At 36.4% G+C, this 23234-nt stretch overlaps 1 protein-coding gene across 3 annotated transcripts; it reads left to right on the forward strand.

Annotated features, from left to right (window-relative positions):
- The first annotated feature begins 1318 nt into the window (after positions 1–1318).
- On the forward strand, positions 1319–20082 carry LOC145685898 (uncharacterized). Of its 3 annotated transcripts, XR_014131498.1 has the most exons (4): positions 1320–1558; positions 6933–7068; positions 8157–8253; positions 19484–20082. XR_014131498.1 is itself a non-coding variant. In XM_081758646.1 (3 exons), exons 2-3 carry the CDS (start codon positions 8165–8167, stop codon positions 19734–19736), a joined length of 342 nt encoding a protein of 113 aa, XP_081614772.1. In that variant the 5' UTR covers positions 1319–4722; positions 8157–8164; the 3' UTR covers positions 19737–20082. The 3 variants fall into 3 exon arrangements, 2 of the variants coding, with proteins under 2 accessions (XP_081614772.1, XP_081614770.1); XM_081758646.1 differs by lacking the exon at positions 6933–7068 and having other exon boundaries at positions 1319–4722; XM_081758644.1 differs by having other exon boundaries at positions 1323–7068.
- The last annotated feature ends 3152 nt before the right edge of the window (positions 20083–23234 follow it).

A 23234-nucleotide genomic window follows, 5' to 3' on the forward strand; every position in this document is an offset into this window, starting at 1 on the left:
GCAATCGCCCCCATCCCCTCCCACGGAAGAGGAAGCTTTCTTATTTTATATATAAATAAAACCCATCCCAAAATTTGGAGCTCTTAAAACTAGCTAAGTAGCAGTATTACAATCCACGCCCTCCCCCCAGAAGTCCGTTCTGGATCCGTCCCTGCTACAGGGGTACTTTAGGGTTCACTGTTTTTCCTTGCAATCCACGCTCATTGCTGGATAAGTATTATATTTTATTATTTGTCAAATTGAGCGAAATAGTTTTGCCACAGCGGCAAATTCAACAATTAGGTTTAGGAAAAACAACTCATTGGTTCAAACACACACAGAAAGAGAGAGTCCATTTGTTCGGGATGTTTTTTGAGGTTCGCGGCGTCTCCCAAGAAGAAATCTTGCTAAAACATATGTTGTTTTTAACAAGGAACGTTAATGGGAATCGGGTATATCAGTACTTCAAATGAAAAGCAAAAAGAAAAGAGACAAAGATGAGTGTAATTTCCTATACTGTATTTTTGGCATTGAAGAATACCGTTACTGTTTTATTGATCTACTGTACGCACTTTTGCGTTTTACTAACCAAGCCACAATCATGCTATATATACCATATATCGGCTAGGTTCAATCTGCTGCCAATGCGCCTTTTCTTCAATAAACATTTTTTTTATTATTACACGCTCAGAAACAAGGATAATCACCCGAAACCTGAGAAGATCTGGAGAATAACCCAGTAACAATAAACTGACAAAGGGAAGGAAATACAAAAGTGGAAAACTATTGTAATCCAAAGTCGAGGCATTTTTTCTTGCAATAATCGACCCTTTAAGTCGGGGGAAGTTTCTTGAAATAATAGAAAAATAATTTTAACTTGCTCCTTATTTTAGCTTACGTAGTAATTTAAGACACAAAGATGTATCGCAATTTGCAATACATTTTTCACTTTGCACTGCAAACATGTAAATGCAATGTTGCATTTCCATGTTTGCACTGCATTGCATTCCCATTTGCACTGCAAACGGCGATGCGATACTCCATTTAAAAAATGCAACCCCGATAGCACAGAAGTTTTCCGTAAACTTGCCTATTGTTCGGCATAGCAAATAATGTGAAAGTGTTCATTTTGTATTTGCGGAAAATTCAATGCAAACCTGTAATGTTTGTGGCAAATGAAATATCATTTGCAATTTTTATGAAAGAGTAAATGTAATGCAACAAATTTCATACAAATGTAATTTCAAACATTCGCAACAGCAAACATTAGGCACATTTCAGAAAATTTCCTTCCACCTATCTAGTGCGCTTGACAGTTTCAATTCAAACTTGGAATGTCTTAGCAAATTAAATATTATTGTCAAGTTTTATGATATAGAAATTTCATTCAGCAAATTATATACAGATGTAGTTTCAAACATTTGCAACTGCAAACTTTTGGCGAATTTGCTTCAAGCTGCCTACCCACAATTCACTGCGCTTGGCAATTTCACGAAAGAGACGTCATGCTTTGTTTTGTTTTTGTTGTATACTCTTAGTTATTGTACATATTGTTGTATATTGTAAATAAATTTGGCGTGTGAGTGCTGTACAAATTGATAAGTGCACAGTAATAGTTGAATATTCTTTTATTTTGTGTAAAATATAAATGTTACAGGAGTACATGTGAATTATACGATGTTCGTGTAGCTCTTGCTACTGAATCGAGTCGGACCTTTCAATCTGATAGCGCGAAAGGTTTATTGGATGCAAATATTTTACTCTTTATTTTACTTACGGTACCTTTAGAAAATTTAGAAGTAGAATTGATTAATTTCTGTGTGAAGAACTTAACATGAGGTGAAAACAATGATTTAATGCACAAAGTGACGTGCAGGTTTACTTTTGGCGCACCACACGAAATAATTGTTGAAAAGATGATACTTTCATTGATCTCCTTCATATTGTCTCCTAGAAGATTACGCTGGGTTATATTTGAAAATATCTCTCTGAATAGATAAAATTCAAGGGGGCCATCAGAAGTAATTGTTGAAAAGTTACAATTCTTTTTCGATTTTCACATAAATACGCCTTCGTGGTGTATGACATAAGAACTACAGTCCAAAAACACAACCAGCCTGTGCTAAATGGCCACAAAAAGCACGAGTGCTATCTAACCGAGCCAGGGCGGTGCAATGCTGATGTGCCTTTGCGGGGTACGTCCGTAGGAAGTAGGCGCGTTAATGATCCTGGGTATACGCGTAAGCGATGGTAGTGAAACTAAATGGGGTTTGGCAAAGATACGAATCTGAATAGAACTTGTAATGGTTTCATACTATTATCTATTCCAGGCAACCTGATAGGAAACTCCCCTCCCTCTCACAACTTACAAGTAAAGAAGGGGAAAGCAAGTCGGTGACCTTCACAGGGAGGAAAGCTTTTCTATTAAAGAGAATCGTGTAAACTAAATTCGTACGTCGATTCGCTCGCACCTGATGTTGAGAAAGCACTCCGGTTCCGTTTAGTTATCGATCTCGATTAACACGATTACTGTTTCTACTTTTTGTCTTTAAGAAAAGTGTTGTTTACTATTTGTGTACTAAAATTTTGGCTTTATTCGTAATTATTAAATTGCATTTCTAGAAATAAGAACTAATTCATTATAAAGATAATTTCCATTATTGTTTCATTTGAAAATCAGTATGATTTGTCTTTTCGTGTGTATTTATATATGTTGATTTTATAGAGGATTTGAAGTCAATGCAAGCAAGCACTCATTAATTGCATTGACGTCCAGGTTGGGGTCGTGGTGGCTTCGTGGTAGAGCGTTCACCTCTGGTGCACGTGATCCCCGTTTCGATCCCAGATCGCGCCAAGTGGGCTTTGTGGTGGACAAACGTAATTTTTGTGTGTTTTCTCGGAGTTCTCCCGTTTCCTCCTACTTTCTTCTTTCCACAGTTTCATTCATCCTCCTTTAGCCTATCCGGCATAACCGCGGGACGTAAAACCCAAAGATTTCATTTCCAAACTTCCGATACTCCCCCTCCCCCTCAACGGTCGTCAGTACTCTTGACAACTTCCTTTTTTATGAAAATAGTCAAGTAACAATTCAAAAGTCAATTTCCTCTGTTATCAATGGGCTATACTTAAGACCGACGAAAGGGCCGGGCGAGGCTTGCAACCGCACAAGGAGCCAAATTTAGGGCATTTTAGGATTTAAGGAGCGCCAAATTTACTATAATGGTTAAGCTCCCATAATTATAATTTTGCTTGCAAAGAGTAGGCTGAGACATGGGCCTGTTCAAATTACGTGGCACCTGTAGCTACTACTTCGTGTCAGGCTTTAATCAATCTAGGATTGGTTTTCAAAGTTCACCATAACAATTTTTCCGCCCTTAATAAACTCCCAATACTTCAATGTTGATTAATATTGTGTGTGTGATGCTTCATCGTAAATTTAGCGCCGAGCAAAAGAAAAAAAAAAGTCGTCTTATTTCCATCGGATCAGGTGCATGTACGTACAGTGCATATATATATATATAAATTTTTTCTTCATGTTATTTTTAATGTAAGAACATTTGTTTATAAGAGAGGAAACGAGTTTTTTTTTTTAATTTCAGGTTCTACCAGGGTTGCCAATAGTCCCGATTCTGTCCTGACTACCGATTTCTGACTTATCTGTCCCACATCCCGACCGGACACTCGTCGGGGTGCATATTGCCCCGATTTATCTATTTTCAAAGTTAATATTTTACTTTTTTTTTTTTTTTTTTTTTTTTTACAAAGGAATAACTTATTGTTTTAAACGCACAGTTTTATGTATAGAATCAATGTAACAAATTTGTCTTTTAGTTTGACTCATGTAAATAATAGCAGCTCGTCTTTAATCTACTGTTATTCCCTAATTGTTTTGAGTCGATAATCCACCCGATTATGATGATAGTATATTCCATGCAGTGCTAAAAATATTGTTTTTGCAATCTCTACATAAAAGCGACTGCTACCGCAGTAGCAGTAACGCTAGCGCTCATTTCAGCGGGTGGCCGCCACGCTAACTATACCGGATACCGTCCGTCTACCAAATCTGATACCAGTGTCGGCGTCTTCTGCTTCACTTTCCTTCGGCGTCTTCTGCTTCGCAATCGCATTGTTTACCTTAATCTGTACTGTGCGGTTTTATTCTGTTCTTCGACGTACTGTATTTTTTACATACAATGATCGATGATGATGAAGAGAACATCAATAATCGACCATATACATCGAAATTTCGGAAGGAAGAGGGGCACCAAAACCGATTTTCTCTTAAGAAAAGTTGGCAACCCTGGGTTCTGCTGTTATCATTCTTAATCCTCTGATACTATGTCCATACCTATTGTGCTTGGTTTTCGATTGTATATTATGAAATTATTGTATCAATACAGTAAACACCCACTTAATTACCAACCCTGCCATCACTTGCAATTCCAACACTGTCACAACCCCAAATGCCAAAAGAAGAAAAATAAACAATACAACTTTCAATAAAATGTTCATTGTATTAAGAAATGTGTTACTTTCCTCACTAATACAGGTAAATGTAATTAAGTGTTTTTAAATATGTAGTGTTATTATGAAAGTTACAATTTACCTACTATTTAGACATACTTAGATACACTCTATACCTCCGTGTGCGGGGGCTGATGGTGGAAGACGGAACACTAACTTCACGTTTTTTGCACTTGCTCTTCAGCGTGGTGGAGTAAAAAAACTTCTTTTTCCTATCAGGTTATGTGGAATAGAGAATAGTAACGCTCCACATATAAACATAATATACAGCTTCTGTACACTGTGCAGAAATACACCGCCGCGCCTGTGGAAAATAACATGTAATAGAGTCGTTTTTCATATGCCATCAGTTTTTTTTTTTATCGGGTGACGCGGTGGCTCAGTGGTAGAGCGTTCACCTCTTCTGCTTGGGGTCCCTGGTTCGATCCAGCTCGCGCCGTGTGGACTGTGGTGGACAAACACAGTGCTCGTAGGTTTTCTCGGGGTTCCCCGTTTCCTCTCACATTCTTCGTTCTACTATTTCACTCATCACCGTCTCCTTTAGCCTAACCGGCATAAACGTGGGACGTAAAACTTAAAGATTTCATTTGAGTTTTGTCAGTTATTTTAACCATCGTAAAGCACTTCCATCTTATCCATCAAAAGTGTAATAGAAGGCCTTTAGGTGGAATAGACTGTTTGAAAGGAGTAGGCCTAAATGTTGATGATGCGTGATGGTAGGTAGGCAGTGTTTCAGAAAAACAAATCCGGGGGATATTTAAAATGAAATGAAATATTTAGTTTTACGTCCCGTGGTTATACCTTGTAGGCTAAATGAGACTGTGATGATGATGAATGAAATGGTGGAATGAAGAAAGTAGGATGAAACGGGAGAACTTCGAGAAAACCTACACACACGGTGTTTGTTCACCACGAACCCCACTTGGCGCAAGCTTGGATGGAACCAGGTACCCCACGCACCAGAGGTGAACATTCTACGACTGAGCCACCGCGGCGTAATTAAAGGTCACGGGGGAGGTAACGGTAGAAACCAAAGTTCAATGATTATATATCTGATGGTTATAAATTTTGCTCATTCTCGAACGTACTAAAGTTCAAATTTGTATTGTTTCTTGTTTCGAATACTAAAAAATCATCGTATCATATCGAATATTCTTACATTCTTCTCGAATTCCCCAGGGGTCTCCTTAAGTTCCATCACCAGTAAATATCATCATAGGCGTATGCCACAGTAACTACAAAACATTGGTGGTTTACAAGAGTGTAGTCTAAAATATATCATTAACTGTAGCCCTCTGTGCGCACTGATTTCCGTAACTTCGTATTCAAAATTCGATCAACAAAATTATTTGTATAGCTGCTACGAGCTATTTTTTCTAGTGGAAGATCGATGTTGTGGTTGAAGTATTGTTTACCTGTTTGAAACTTTAAGAGGTTACTAGAGATAACAGCAAGAAACGTACTTACACTTGGAAATTGGTGTTAAGGGTGGCTTGATATTAAAATCAAGATGGTGACTTTTTGAAAATTCCATAGTTCAATTTTATATGATACATCCAAATCAAATTCAAATCAGTTGATTCAATATGTTGATTTCTGATATTTTCGAAATGTTATGGTATCCACTCCAGCGGTTAGTCTCTGCATTCTTATTTAATGTTTTCCCGCCCTTTTGCATTCAAGACAGCGGCGTAACAGGAAGTCCGATTCTAATAATTTTCGAGTTTATGGTGTAATTAGATAAACTATATTCAATCGCATTGCAATTATTCTTAAAACAAGGAATTCTCTGTAAACAAAATATCGACTGCGTTAAAAGCTTGTAGCTACATCGTTCTTAGCAGGAATTTGTTTTAAAATAATCCCACAAATAGCCATAATACATAGAAAATAAATCATTTTTAAGTTAACGGCTTAATGTATCCGAAATCAATTAAAAACAAGCAGTATATTAATAGCACAAAAAAGCTACAACGAAGTTATAACCAGTTTCACAAATGGCTATATCCGGACAATTTTGGTCTCATTTTCTTCTTGTTGCCCTTTATAACGTCATCTCACATAAATCATGAACAGTTTGAAGACTGGATTGCACGTCAGGAACAATTCATATAGCTATCCAATGCATTTAAACTGGCGGGAAAATTATTCCGGGCTCCATGGCTCTTAATCCGGAAAGTCAATCAGGACGAATTGAGTGTTTTCTTCCTCTCGTAACCTGTGAAACGTGGTCTTCATGTACTGTAGCATCATGTACTTCTGTGCTGCGATTAATTTTGTTTTTCTTTCTTTTTCATGTGTTCACTTTTGGGTAGGATGGTTTTATTTGTTAGGTATTTCCATCAAATGTTATGACATCTTTTTTTTTTCCGGAAGATTGAATGTAATTTTAAGTAGATGACTTTGACACGCGCCTACATTTTTTTCAGCTACGAATTCTGGTATCACAAGGAGGCACAGACTTTAAAACACATAGGCTTAACATAATGAGGAAAGTTTGCAGCGATTGCTTAGCGTTGCAGTTTTAATCGTTTAAAAACACTGAATTATGCAAAATAATCCACGGTTAGTACTAGTTACATATATTTTAATATAAGGTGTATGAAAATTCGGTATCGATAAAATTGCGTAGTTTGAATTAAATTTATAGTGTGGAAACTTGTTTCAATACTTGAAATACATATTCGTTATAAATATTAAGTATTGGAATTTGAAAAATGTGCGGATTTGTGTCGTGTCACATTGACTTTTTTTTTTTTTTTAAAGCTAATATAGAATTAGTCTTTAGTTAGGTAAATAATGATAGTTTTTTACGACTTCGCACAATAAACCTTAAACGTAATTTGTGTTTATATTGTAAAAATAAAGTGCGGAATTCTAATAAAGGAAACGGACCAGAATATATTAAATTGCACCATACGTTCCAAATGTTTAGAATTTTCTTTGATAACTTGAATTTGGAGGTTTTCGTAATGCACACCATGGGCCATAATATAAACATTTTCTTCGGTTTTGGATGGTAAATGCAATGTTTTTAGGTTTGATACCCTGAGAGAATCCTACCACACAATCAGAAAAGGCAGATAAAAGGAGCTTATAATATTAAATGCTTTTCGTTTCTGATTAAATAGTTTTAGTTTCTGCCCATTCAAGTGTAATGAGGCAAACTGCTCAATCGAGTCCTTTTAAAAATGAAAATAGGTCTGTTTCTCGTGGGTTTTTTCTAGTGTTTGGTTTCAATGAATGCATTTTATAACATTTAACCTATTGCACTTTGTTGTACGTTTACTTTGGAACGCAAGATATTTTATAGAGGATACGGTTATTGCAGTGTGCGAAGCCACTACAAGTGACGAGTCTAGGAGAAAAAAAAGCTTTTTTTTTTTTCAATTTTTATACAATTCAAAATCTGAAAGTGACCGAAGTTGACTCATCTTTCGATATGAAGGTTTTTTGGTATTGAATATCAAAGCAATCCTAGTAACGCTCACTTTGGCCTTCTTATCCGGCTAGACTCTTTGCATTTGACGACTGCTGTAGTATTTGAAAAATGTCGAAAAACGCAACCACTATGTTCAAATAAAGTGTGTAAAAATTAGAATAAACCATTTGATGTTTAATATTTTGATCAAAAATATTCTTTTTCAATGCAGATGCTGTAATGAAATCACATCCCAACACAACCCAAGATTCAATAATGAAATTTCTACAAGGATTTGTGAATCAAGCCAAAACGAGGTTAACTCGAAGGTGAGTAAGCAATTTTACGTTCGTTCGTACTCAGGAACTTTTATGGTAAGCATTGGATAGCAAAACTAACAGCCGTGTGCACCAACGAAGTTCAACTGTTGAACGAGGGTCATAACCAAGCTCGGTGTAAATGTCTGTTGCACCAACAACGTTCATGGTTAAGTCTCGGTCAAATGGTGGATAAACTTGGTTCTAGTTTGAACGGCCGAATTTGCAGCCGTGTGCACCAACGAAGTTAAATGAGCGTTCACTTAAACGCGTTTACCATTAAAAATCGAAGTTCAGTAAACCTCGTTTAAGTAAACTTCGGTCAATTTGTAAAATCGACACTAACAGCCGTGTGCACCAACGAAGTTTAAACGAGCGTTCACTTAAACGCGTTCAAAATTAAACTTTCAAGTTTAAACGTGGTTCCCGGACTTTTGTTGCACCATTGATAATCGAAGTTCAGTAAACCTCGTTTAAGTAAACTTCGGTTAATTTGTAAAATGGACTCTGATTGGTTGTCGTGTTTTGTCTCTGACCTTCGTTTAACAAAGTGACAAATGAAGAAAGCATACCGCGTGCCAGGGTTTTCGGCTTTCGAGATTGTGTGCATCTCGCTCGAGTGAAAACATCAAACAATGAACTAATAAATTATACCTGTAATGAAATAAACGAGTGATACTTGTTGCAATATTGGTAGTAGATTTTAGATTAGATTGTAGCGTGTAGTTTTACTATACGGATCCATAGTATAAGTAGTAGTAGGAAAGGGTTAGAAGTCCTGTAGGGGTTTGTTAGGTTTGTTCTCGGTGCAGTTTTACTATACGGATACACAGATTGTAAAATGTATAGAAAAGTATGGGCAAGTCTTTAATTTGCTCATTTTATGTCCAGAACAGATCTAACTAACGGAGTATGTTTAGTACAAGGGGTCCAGAAGCACGTAAAAAACACAAAATTTACAGGAGAAAGGAATTATGCAAGTGCTTAGACGTAACATAACGTAACCAAATCTAACCTAACCTAAACTAAACTAATATTAGTAGAATTAAGCGAAATTCTACCATTTTTTGGAAAATTATGCGGGACCCGTACACTAATATAACATAAACTAAACTAACCTAACCTAACCCAAACTAACCTAACTTACCCTAAACTAACCGAATGTGAACAGAAATTACCAAAATTGTAACATTTTTTTAGAGAAAAGAGCTGGACCCCTACTGCTAAACATAGGCCTAACTAACCCCTGCGGGGCTTCTAACCCGTTCCTACTATTACTACTACTAATACTATGGGTACGTAGAGTAAAACTGCACGCTGTTCTCGATATCCTATCATTTCGATATCGACCGTATATCCTATCATCCTCAATGTGGATTCCTAGTATTTTCGTTACTAATACATTACATCCCCAGTATATTAAAATTCGCCACCACTAGAAAATAAAAATAATAAAAGAAAAAACTTCTGGAATCCACTGATGGGGAAAATTGATTCAATAGTTATTCATATTTCATCGTGAAAATGTTATTCTAATGACTTTTACATCCTTTTCCCTGTTGGTGTTTGCCTACAATTCCTAGTTAGCCTAGGTAAAGTTGAGCAGCGCTACCATTTATTCTTTCCATTTATGATCTGCATTTTCAGTTTCTCACGTGTCCACCAGCTACGCACACATTTATAATATGCTTGCAAACTTATATGTTATAAATACAATAAGTGCAAAAGCCACGCACGAATCTGTGCTAAATGGCCAAAACAACCGAAGTTTGTATCTATTCCGATTCGAAGCAGGGCACAATTTGGGGGAACGCTCGTGATTTTGTCCGCGAAAGCAGGCACATTAGCGATGGTGGTGTGTGCATAAGAAAAGACCACTGTTTAAAATATCACCCTCCTGTTTTGCGGTGCAATTTCTCAAAATACATTTGTTACACATGTAAGTAATCTGTGATTCTAGAACCAGCGTTAAAATGTATTGTTCATAATTATGCAATTATAATGCAAAACTAGCTTGTAGTGATCACCTACTACAGATTGGTACTTATTTTTTGTACTAATTTGCTCATCACTCCAGCAGATGGTTCTACCGGATTTTGACGCTTTTTTTTTTTTTTTTTTTTACATTTTCAGGTTAGATTAGAGCTTTCTTTTACCAGAGCAATGCACTAAATGAAGAACTCCATTACTTTAGGATGGCTTAGTAACGTATAAATAAAGTGTGGACGTATAGCATAAAAACTACTGTGTATAAAACACAAACTAAGTTATGCTAGGTGGCCACTAAAAAGCAGGAATGCTATCTAACCTAGTTAGAGTAGGAGCGCAGTAGGGAGGCCCGAGCGTTTGCGTCCATAGAGAGCAGGCGCGTCAGCGACGGGGTATACACATAAACGAGGACAGTGGAAGAGCACACTTACACGTACTATAATTTCTTTACCACTAATAATTAACTTCAATATGCTGTGATAGATGGTAATTACTTATATTCACACTTTCATTCCTTCATGAAAAATATTTCACGTCGCTTTTTACCTATAAATTTTCTATTTGATAGAACTGCCTGCTGAAGTGAACCATTAATTTGCTTACACGTAAACCTACCATCGCAAATTTGCCTGTTCACTACGGACACACCTCGAATATAGCCCAGCAGCTTCACCTTGGCGTAAACCGTAATAGGTTCAAAAATAGCTTGTAATGAGTAGCTTGCGAAGTTTGGTACGTGGTTTTGAGACGTGTTGCTCTCATTATAGTAGCTAAGTTTCTATGTGTCTACGCAATTGGTTGATAACACTCTAGGAATAACTGGATAAGTTTTACGCTGTTTGCATGGAATTTTGACAAGAAAATACTGTATTTATAGACATAACTTGTATGCCCTCCTAACGTTAATCTTTACTGGAAAATTGTTTAGAGAATACATTGTCGAAAATGCTGAGCTGATTTTATCAAAAAAAAAAAAAAAAAAACCGCATAGTAGTTTATTTCTAATGGGTTTTCTATTGTAAAGCTAAAGCATTTCAGGTTTTCTAGCTACATATCCTCCTTATTTCTTTTTGCTAGTTAACAGACTTTAACTGAAAATTAAAAAGAACTGTATTCCTCAAACTTCAGAACATTTATTTCATTTTATTGATATACATTATATCAAGGAAAAATAATGAAACCACGAGCAGAAAATTTCTCCGATCACGAGAATTGTAATTTCATTAGTAGTAATTACAAAGACATTATTGAATGTAAACAGACTGACTTGGATCAACGAAGTTTAAACCGCCAAATTCGGCCGTTCAAGCTAAAACCAAGTTCATCCACCATTTGACCGAGACATAACCTTGAACGTTGTTGGTGCAACAGACATTTTCACTGAACTTGGCTATGATCCTCGTTCAACAGTTGAACTTCGTTGGTGCACACGGCCGTGATTAATTGTCATCTTTTGTCTCTAAACTTCGTTTAACAAAGTGACAAATGAAGAAAGCATACCGCATGCCGGGGTTCTCGACTCTCTAGATTGTGTGCATCTCGACTGAATACATAATCAAAGAGTGGACTAATAAATTATACCTGTAATAAAATAAGCGAGTTAATAATTGGTGTTGCAATATTGGTTGTAGATTTTAGATTAGATTGTAGCGTGTAGTTTTACTATACGAATCCATAGTATAAGTAGTAGTAGGAAAGGGTTAGAAGTCCCGCAGGGGTTTGTTGGGTTCTGTTCTCGGTGCAATTTTACTATACGGATACACAGATTGCAAAATGTATAGAGAAATATGGGCAAGTCTTTAATTTGTCCATTTTATGTCGAGAACAGAAACCAACTAACCCCTGCGGGGCTTGTGACTCGTTCCTCTTACTACTTATGCTATGGATACGTATAGTAAAACTGCACGTTGTTCTCGACATAAAATGGACAAATTAAAGACGTCTGCAATTTTTTCATGAAGTTTACAATCTGTGGATCCGTAGCCCCTATAGTAAAACTGCACCATAAAGATTACACTAAACTTAAAGAACAAATATAATGTGAATCTATGTGGACCAGTTGTGATTTCATGAATTGACCGGGGGAAACTTCGCGAGAACCATGAAATTCCCTCATGACCATATATCCTATCATCCTCAATGTGGATTCCTAGTACATTTCATCCCCAGTATATTAAAATTCGCCACCATTACAAAATAAAAAATGAAAAAAAAAAACTTCTGGAATCCACTGATGGGGAAAATTGATTCAACAGTTATTCATATTTCATCGTGAATCATGAAATCATATTCATATTTCAACGTTATTTTAATGCTTTTTACATCCTTTTCCCTGTTGGCGTTTGCCTAGAATTCGTAGTTAGTGTAGATAAAGTTGAGGAGCGCTACCATTTATTCTTTCCATTTATGATCTAACGACTTCTGCATTTTTAGTTTCTCGCCTGTCCACCAGCTGCGCACACACTTATAATATGCTTGCAAACTTATGTTATAAATACAATAAGTGCAAAGACCACGCACGAATCTGTGCTAAATGGCCAAAACAACCTAAGTTTGTATCTATTCTGATTCGAAGCAGGGCACAATTTGAGGGATCGCTCGTGATTTTGTCCGCGAAAGCAGGCACATTAGCGATGGTGGTGTGTGCGTAAGGAAAGACCACTGTAGAAAATATCACCCTCCTGTTTTGCGGTGCAATTTCTCAAAAAACATTCGTTACACATGTAAGTAATCTGTGATTATAGAAACAGCGTTAAAACGTATTGTTCATAATTATGCAATTATAATGCAAAACTAACTCGTAGGGCTAGTAATCACCTACTACAGATTGGTATGTATTTTTTGTACTGATTTGTTCATCACTCGAGCAGACGGTACTACCAAATTTTGACGCTTTTTTACATTTTCAGGTTAGATTAGAGCTTTCTTTTAGCATAGTATGCACTAAATGAAGAGCTCTATTATTACTTGGAAATTGACTAGGATGGCTCAGTAACGTATAAATAAAGTGTGGACGTATAGCATAAAAACTACTGTGTATAAAACACAAACCAAGTTATGCTAGGTGGCCACTAAAAAGCACGAATGCTATCTAACCTAGTTAGAGTAGGAGCGCAGTACGGAGGCCCGAGCGTTTGCGTCCATAGGGAGAAGGCGCGTCAGCGACGGGGTATACACATAAACGAGGACAGTGAAAGAGCGCACTTACACATACTATAATTTCTTTATCACTAATAATTAACTTCAATATGCTGCGATAGATGGTAATTACTTATATTCATACTTTCATTTCTTCATGAAAAATATTTTACGTCGTTTTTTACCTATAAATTTTCTATTTGGTAGAACTGCCTGCTGAAGTGAACCATTAATTTGCTTACACGTATACCCAGCATCGCAAATTTGCCTGTTCATTACGGACGCACCTCGAATATAGCCCACCAGCTTCACCTTGGCGTAAATAATAGGTTCAAAAATAGCTTGTAATGAGTAGCTTGCGAAGTTTGGCACGTGGTTTTGAGACGTGTGGCTTTCACTATAGTAGCTAAGTTTCTATGTGTCTTATACAATTGTACACAATTGTTTGATAACACTCTAGGAATAACTGGATAGAGTTTTACGAGGAATATCTGGATAAGTTTTACGCTGTTTGCATGGAATTTTGACAAGAAAATACTGTATTTATAGACATAGTGAAAGCCACACGTCTCAAAATTACGCACCAAACTTTTGAAGCTGCTCGTAACAAGCTATTTTTGAACTTATTATGGTTTGAAGGTGAAGCTGGAGGGTTATAGTTGAGGTGCTTATACCTGTAAGCAAATTAAGGGTGTACTCGAGCAGACGGTTCTACCAAATAGAAAATTCATAGGTAAAATACGACGTGAAATATTTTTCATGAAGGAATGAGTGTGAATATAAGTAATTACCATCTATCAGAGCATATTGAAATGTTTAGTGATAAAGAAATTATTGTATGTGTAGGTGTGCTCTTTCACTGTCCTCGTTTATACGTATACCCGGTTGTTGACGCGACTGCTCCCTATGTACGCAACCGATCGCTATTTCGGGCCTCCCTACTGCACTCCTACTCTAACTCTGTTAGATAGCATTCGTGCCTTTTGGTGGCCACGTAGCACAAGTTGGTTCGTGTTTTATACACAGTAGTTTTTATGCTGTACGTGCACACTTGATTTATATGATACTGAGCCATCCTGAAATCTATCCGCAAGTAGTAATGGAGCTCTCCATTTCGTGCATGCTCTGCTAAACAAAAGCTCTAACCTAACCTGAAAATGTAAGAACGTGTCAAAATTTGGTAAAACCGTCTGTTCGAGTAATGAACAAATCAGAACAAAAAATACGTACCAACTAGATTGTAGGTGATAACTACAATCTAGTTATGCATTATAATTGTATAATTATGAACCATACATTTTAATACTGTTTCTATAATTACATGTTACACGTGTAACGAAAGTATTTTCAGAAATTGCGCCGGAAGACAGGAGGCTGATATTTTCCACACTTTTCTTTCCTTATCCACACACCACCATCGCTAATGTGCCTGCTTTCTCGGACAAAATCACGAGCGATCCCTCAAATTGTGCCTTGCTTGGAATCGGAATAAATACAAACTCCGTGGTTTTTGCACTTATTGTATCTATAACATATAAGTTTGCAAGCATATTATAAATGTGTTTGCAGCTGGTGGACAGGTGAGAAAATAAGAATGCAGAAAACGTTAGATTATAAGTGGAAAGAATAAATGGTAGTGCTCCTCAACTTTATCTATGCTAATTGGAAATTGTAGGGAAATGGCAACAAGCAAAAGGATGTAAAATACATTAGAATAACATTTTCATGATGAAATATGTTGTTGAATCAATTTTCTCTATCAGTGGATTCCACAAGTTTTTTTAAATAAAAATTTTCTAGTGGTGGCGAATTTCAGTATACTGGGTGATGAAATGTATTAGTAATGAAAATACTGGGAATCCGCATTGAGCATAGGTCCCGATGGAATTTCATGGTTCTAGGGGAGAAATTGCCCCGGCCAATTCCTGAAATCGTCACTGGTCCACATAGATACACATTATATTTGTTCTTTGTTATAAGTTTAGTGTAATCTTAATAGTGCAACTTTACTATACGGATCCATATATTGTGAAGTATACGGAAAAAATGCAGAAGTCTTTAATTTGCCCATTTTATGTCGAGAACAGCGTGCAGTTTTACTCTACGTATCCATAGTATAAGTAGTAGTAGTAGTAGTAGTAGTAGTAGTAGGAACGGGTTAGAATCCCCGCAGGCGTTATGTTGGGTTCTGTTCTGGACATAAAATAAGCAAACTAAAGACTTGCCCATATTTTTTATACATTTTACAATCTGTGTATCCGTATAGTAAAAGTGCACCGAGAACAAAACCCAACAAACCCCTGCGGGACTTCTAACCCTTTCCTATTACTACTAGTACTACTACTTAACTATGGATGAGTATAGTAAAACTACACGCTACAAACTAATCTAAAATCTACTACCAATATTGCAACACCAGATATCACTCATTTATTTTATTACAGATAGAATTTATTAGTCCATTCTTTGATGTTATATTCAGTCGAGGTGCACGCAATCTCGAAAGTCGAAAACCCCGGCACGCGGTATGATTTCTTCATTTGTTACTTTGTTAAACGAAGGTTAGAGACGAAAGACGGCAACCAATCAGTGTCAATTTTACAAATTGACCAAAGTTTACTTAAACGAGGATTACTGAAGTTCGATTTTCAACGTTGCAACGAAAGTCTGGGAGCCACGTTTAAAGTTGAAAGTTTAATGTTGAACGCGTTTAAGTGAACGGTCGTTTAAACTTCGTTGGTGCACACGGCTGATTTTAAAGAGCACTTTTTGATGGTAATAAATAACTTTTGTTTCATGATTACTCATCAGTTGAAGCAAATGCTATTCAGCGATTTTTTCTTAAAGTAGCACTAAGAAACAGTTAAAAATTTAGTAGTCATTATGAAATGAAACCAGTTGTCATTTCAAAAGTAGTACAATCTTCATATCGTCCCTAGTATTCTTTTCAAATAATGAAAAAATAAAAATACTCGTACAAGTTTGAACCAATGCAAGATAATCCATATTTTCAGGGAACGCACTTTATAACCACATGGAGGGTGTAATGGCGCTGATTTTTATATTTTTGTAGTGTGTTTGCTTACGAGGAAAGTACACGAATCATGAGAGTTGGATTTTTTTTATGAAATTTTGTGTTAAAATTAAGTTCTAGTTGCTAAGCAGGACAGTAGTGGTCATTCGTTTCACACATATTCCATTGAGCTGCTACATGCATACCATTTTGAAATCAGGTAGGCAAGAAAATGTGAAGAATAGCTGTTTGGATCCGTCATGAAGGAAATATTGGCAGATCCAACACAACTATTGGAAATCAGGGTAGATAACTTATGTTTTAGGGCACTTCCAGTGCAATGTCACCATCTTAAAAGACGCAATATTGCAAACATAGTATAAATAAGAATAGGGCCATGTGGAGTATCAAAGAGCACTGGAATTGTAAGCAAACTCTACGTATCTGTTGCCACTTGTGAGTTAATAGCTGTCTCACATAGGAATGTATGGAAGCCATTCGACCTTCGAAAACAAATGTTTTGATGTGTTGTAATTAATGAATGATTAGTTGCTTATTAAAATATCCTCGTGAGGAATCTGATGGATGGCCACATGTGATGGAATAATGAGCTAGGTTCGTTCTCTGTAGGCACGTTGTAAGGATGAGTATAGGAAGGCAAAATATGTAGAAAATAAAGGAATACATTCTACTACGCTGCAGGAGCAACGCAAGAAACAAGCATATGCGTAGAACTAAAGCAGGTAGCAAAGTACAGAGGAACACAAAGAAGAACGAACAGAGATTGCATATGGCGTGGTGTGTATGCTCCTTCAGCCTTGCCAGATCGGCCACACTTCAAATACGTGGGAGCATTATGAATGTTGCCTGAATTCAAAATGAAGGATGTTTCTATTTATATATAAAAATGTTTCATTATAGTAACACTTTTTTTCGAACCTATTACTTTGACATGTTGAACATTTTGTTGATGTTTATTTTAAACAAAATCCAAGTAATATAAAACAAGTCATTGTAATAGGATCAGGGAAAACAATAAACAACTTAATAACTTTTATTCATGATCACAAACCATCCTTAAATCTGGATTCAGGCAAATGCTGCTACGTACATTAAGTCTAGTCAATGCTGCAAGAGTGACGTTAGATAGACACCACGCCGCCATATGCACTCTGTTCTCCTTTGTTTCCTGTTCACTGCTATTTGTTTAGTTCTTTCTTCGTGAGTTTTATTCGCTTCTGTTTCTTAGTAGTATGTATTCGTTTTTGCTTTAATAATATTTTGCCTTGTATCTTTGCTAACTCGCCACAATAGAAGGAATTTGCTTATTTTTCCAAATCATGTGGTAGCTATTTTCTCATGAGAGGATATATGAGTCGGTTACCAATCGGTTATTAATTTGAATCATTTTTTCGTGCGCCTTTGCATCTAACGGCGGTGTATTCTGTTAAACCATGTGTGGAAATAAAATTATGCTAAAACAATTATGTTTACAAAGAATATTCAGTTTTGCGTGGTGTACATTTTCTATAACAAAAGAGGACGTCGGGTGCATATAGGGCCAAGCTACATTTTCCGACTTTCCAGATAATACGTTTTAAAAATTAAGAGCAGTTATGACCAACGTCTTGGGATTACGGAGTCGGAGATTATAAATTCCGAAACGTCGAAGGTCACAGGAGCCATTCAATTTTCAGGAACGTCTTTATATATTTTATCATTTTTCAAGACCGCTTTGGTATTTGTGGTAATAAAACAAACATTTTAGGAGATTCGGGGATATATACATTATCCCAAAACACCATAAAAACATAGGTGCTATAGTTGAAAAAAAGAGAAATAAAGTAATGCTCTCCAAGACTATACAAAAATGAAAAATGTTTCAAGCGAATAGTGTCCCTCACGAAACGTTAAGAAAAATTTTTGTTTTCGAAAACGTTCAAAAAAACATGATGTTTTTAAAAACTGAAAGCTATATTGTTCCTTATAAAAGGCTAAGAAAATTGCTAGCTCGATTATTCACCAAATCAGGAATCACTTTTAAAAATCGGGTACCGAAGTTCATAGTCGTCCTTACAATTCGACTCTTGTGAGGCAGCAATTCAACTCTTTGCTTGTTTTTGTTCTATAATCCCTGCAATAATTAGCATTAAAGTAAATGATTTTCGTGTACAACATACATGTCATCATGAACCAAAAGTACAAGGGAAGTCTTATTATCTTTCGAAAATTTGACATTCAACGTTTGTATATTTAAAATCACAAATTGGGGTAACAAAGAATCTCAAGGGTCCCATGTGCTAGCTTCAGTTGTATGAGGATTCCAAAGTTTCATGGCCATTGAATCACAATTCAGTGATATAAAATCGCAGGCCGAACTGTTGGACTTAAATGAAATTTGGTGCGAAGGTGTGTCTTGAAGAGCAAGTTATGGAGAAAAAGAAAATTTTGGCCAGGTCGCCATCTTGAATGGAATAGGACCGCCAGTCAATATACCGATTAGAAAGTGCCTAGCGCGAACTACTAAGGCTGGAGAAGCGGAATTTGCTATCATGGTATATCATGAACAGTAGTTTGCGGAAAATTACGAAGTATTAAACAATTCGCAATCTTGAATTTATGACCATCGAAAGTGGATCATTAAGTATAGGTTACGTTAAAAACACGATCCAAAATAGCGGGAAAACGTATATGAAAAAGCTGCACAGGCTGAAGCGCTGGAGCTAGAGAAACGAAATTTGCTCTGATGATTGTATCATGAAGAGTAGTTTATGAAACAATTGCGAAATTTTCAAAACGATACCGTTTTTAATGGAAAATGGGCACCAAGTATCGGAAGCAAAATTAAATCATCGGAAGCAATACAACGTAGGTGATTTATTCTGCCACCTGTTGAAGGAATTATGCACTTCACTTTGTGTTCCCATATCATTGCTGCAACAGAGGATAGTTTTTTTTTCTTCAATGTCACTTGGCACTGTAGCATGCGTGGTCCTCAGATATTTCCTTGTCAATACGTGAGGAATTGACTCTCGTCTTAATATCATGTTGATAATCGAATGTTATAGCACAAATGCATAATTCTTTGAATTTTCATTTCAGAGAAGGCAGAAGCAGTACTCCAGTTTCCTTGGATGAGAGCAGAAACACTACTCGAGTTTCAATGGATGAGAGCGGAAGTGCTGCTCGAGTTTCATTTGAGGAAAGCGGAAGCACTATTCGAGCTACTCTGGATGAGAGAGCATCCTCATCTGGAGGTGGCACAAGAAGAACAGTGATGGCGAAACGTGATGATGTCTGTTTTGAGTTTGTAGTTTTCGTTGGGTGCTATGTTGAAGAAAAGTTGCATATATAAAAAAACAACCGGATGTTTTTGTTTCTCAATATAAGATAGTATTTAGCTGAAGTAACTGATTGCAAATAAGAATTTTGAAAATGAATCCTGTATCGTGCAGATGCTATACAACCAGTTTGTGTGAGTGATGACTGGGTCGCTTATCGATCAAGTGTGTGTGTATACGCCAGATATTAACACGTTTGTTTCTGGATGCATGTTCCGATAGTTCGGGGAAAAAGCTTCCGGGTGTGTTCTATCTGTGCTTGATGCGAAATCAGGTTGATTCGAGATAGGAAGAACGCAGAGTTCGAAATTTTGATATTTTCTTCCATTTTCACACAATTTTCAAACTCAAAAACAAAAAGTGATGGGAAGCGTTGTGAATAGGCTTCAGATATTGGCATCTGGTACTAAGTATTATTATATACACAACCACTTGCTTTTCTCAGCTTTTTTTTTCTATAAAACAGTTTTTGTTAATCTCCTTACGCATTCTGTAATATGATCACTGAGTATTGTTATAGTTTGTATAGTGCATTGTCATTCTAAAGTCAAAATCATGCAATAAATATATAATGCCCTTTATTTACCGTATAGTATTTTTTAATGTTTCATTCTAATCTTCTTATAGTTATTTTTATCTGCTTGTTCTCACACATTCTAATACGGTTGTCCCATTACCATGACTTTTACTGTTTTTTTCAACATGACAATTTAAAAAAGGCTTAATCCTTTGTTCTTGGAGCCATCTGGATGCCGCCATGTTTGTTTATGCATTTGGAAGTGTCTGTTTTCCTTTGTGCATTATCTTCGAGTATAATGTGTTGTTATTGAATAATTTGTCGTCAATTGCTACTTTGCTGAGTGATTGTGCAGCCGACTTTGTAAAATTTTGGATTAAAATGTACAGGCCAAATTCGTTGAAAGGTCAAATTTATTAGATTTGTTTCAATGACTCGCCTTTAAGTCGAAATCTCCCTACGATGAACCAGAGAAACATTCCGTGTCCATTACAAGAGTAACTGATGGAATAAACGTTGATGTAACCTTCAGAAATATTCAGCTTTAGGCGTTTTCTATTTTTTTAAGTATTTATGTATACACATATATAAATTAAATGACGTTAAAATAGTCGTTAATAAGTGACTTCTTATTTTATGAACAAGAAAAGTGCAGCTGGAAGGTAGCAAACTAGCTTCTATATTTGATCTCTTCAAAAGGTTGTGGGCTGATAAGGGTCATTTTTCGCCCATCGAACACAGGAAAAATGTAAAGTGTCTATAGAGGCTAGATACATTCTGTTCTCTCATAGGTCGAAAGACACACAACCAAAGTAAATTGATCCTCATATCAAAGCTTACACAGCGTTATATTATTGCGAGTCTGGTTTATTTAGGTTCATCGAATCCTTCTTACTACAAGCCTATGTCAACGACAGAAACATTGTCAAAATGACGCAAAACTACCTCTTTTTGGGCACTAATTTCTATGACTTATTTTCTTTCTCACATATCTATTATATTCACATACAAAACATATCTTCCAATATACAGACATTGCAAACTTGTCTGAATCGGATTCTTCATTTTTCCGGTATTCGATGGGCGAAAAATGACCCTTATCAGGCCATCTCGTTTGATTTTTTTTTATATAGTTGTACTAGTTTCAAGACAATTGCTGCAAATTTTGATTAAGATATGTAGAAAAATTCTGAAACTGGTGAGGTACAAGTCAGAATATAAACTGCTTGGAATTTAAAAACTATTAAAGCATACGAAACACAATGTCTCATTCCGATTACATTTAGGTAGAGCCTGGAAATAATGAAAAATATCTTCTAAACGTCACAGGTGATTACTCCATGAATGCAACCGGAATGGTAGATTGTGTTTTCTGTTTTAATAATATTAAATCGCAAGCAGTTCATATTTTGACTTATACCTCGATCACTAGTTTCAGAATGTTGATTCATATTTTAGCCTTATACCAGATTTGCAACAAAGAATACCTTCTAAATTTGCTACAAACATTACCTTCTAAATTTGCTACAAACATTACCTTCTAAATTTGCTATAAAAATTACCTTATAAATTTGCTACAAACATTACCTTATAAATTTGCACCAAATATAACTTTATAAATTTGCAGCAAACATTACCTGATACATTTGCAGCAAACACGATCGTGCGATCGTGAAAACACTTTCTGCAATGTTGCTGCAAACCTTTTAATATTTTCACCAAATTTATCAGCTCATTTTCGGAAATTTTGTGAAAGAACATTTGCACAAAATATTTGCAACAAAGTCCTGGCAAACTTTCTTGCTGTGCAGTCGCAAACATTTCGTTTGTATTGGCAGATGTTTTCGTTTTCTGAGGCAACTTTGCTGCAAACTCAGCCAGCGTCAACTTCGTTATTTGCATTGAACTTTCGGCAAATTTTCTCATTTGAAACGGCAAGTTTTTTGCAAACTTTTTAGTTTGCCTCTGCAAATTTTTAAACATTTTTAAAAACTTTTCTGTGCTATCTGGGCAAGGAGATTCCTGACCAGTTGTTCTTTCAGAAAAAATGTTCAGGGTGAGGGGAGCACTGCTGGTACTATTCTATTTATTATTGTATTATAGACGTAATATTTTGGTCTCCTCCGTGGGGCACTCTCAGAGCTCCGGGAGGGGGGCAGTGCGCCAAAAACATATCTGGAAGAAATACTGTTCCTGACACCAAGATAAGACAAAAGGTAATAACAAACCTGGGCGCACAAATGCTTAATTTCGGAGTTATAGGCTGTCAAAAACATGAAGAAATGAACTTTAAAGGTCCATAGCTCGTGCGCATCCCTAACGATAGGTCCCATAGTTTTACAGCTATGAACCCTTAAAGCCCCGGATCCAGGATATGATCAAGGGAGCGACTAAATCACAGTTTGCCGCTTTATCCAGTGTAAAGCAGGATTGAAGCCTATTTTATCCAGTGTATACCTGAGTGTCAAGAGGGCTGTAGCTCCCCTTGGATCCGCACCTGTATAATATATATATATATATATATATATATATATATATATATATATATATATATATATATATATATAAAACTGTTTCTGAGTGATTAGTTTCTTCAAAACTATTTTTAAAAATATGTGAAGAGTTTTGAGACATTCGAGTCGAATCAAGATTTTTACGAGCAGTCTCGATTCGACTCGAATTTTACAAATTGTGTCTCGACTCGTGCGCATCCCTACTTCTCGGTTCGGTTCGATATTGAATAAGCTGTGAGCCAAGCCGCACAAGTCGTTGACAACCGTAGACCCAGGCAGAACAATTTTAAACATGTTTGCCTGGCACGCTATAAATTTAACAAATTTTGGCCCAAGCAGGAATACGTGATCCTCCGGAACTCAAACCCAGAACCTCGTGAACGATGTCCTTGTGTCCTAGATTTCACGACTACCGAAATCGGCAGTCGACTAGTTTTTAGTATTTAGATGCAAACCGCCAATCTTTCAAGCTTAATTACAGA

The sequence above is a fragment of the Thermobia domestica genome, chromosome 5, assembly GCF_964235325.1.
Source record: "Thermobia domestica chromosome 5, izTheDome1.hap1.1, whole genome shotgun sequence".
Classification (NCBI taxonomy): domain Eukaryota; kingdom Metazoa; phylum Arthropoda; class Insecta; order Zygentoma; family Lepismatidae; genus Thermobia; species Thermobia domestica.

Bases quoted from the DNA above. Each gene is read 5' to 3' on its own strand.
- LOC145685898 (XM_081758646.1), top strand. From the start codon at position 8,165: ATGAAATCACATCCCAACACAACCCAAGATTCAATAATGAAATTTCTA. The intron at 8,254-19,483 runs GTGAGTAAGCAA...TTTTCATTTCAG, and splicing joins AAAACGAGGTTAACTCGAAG to AGAAGGCAGAAGCAGTACTC.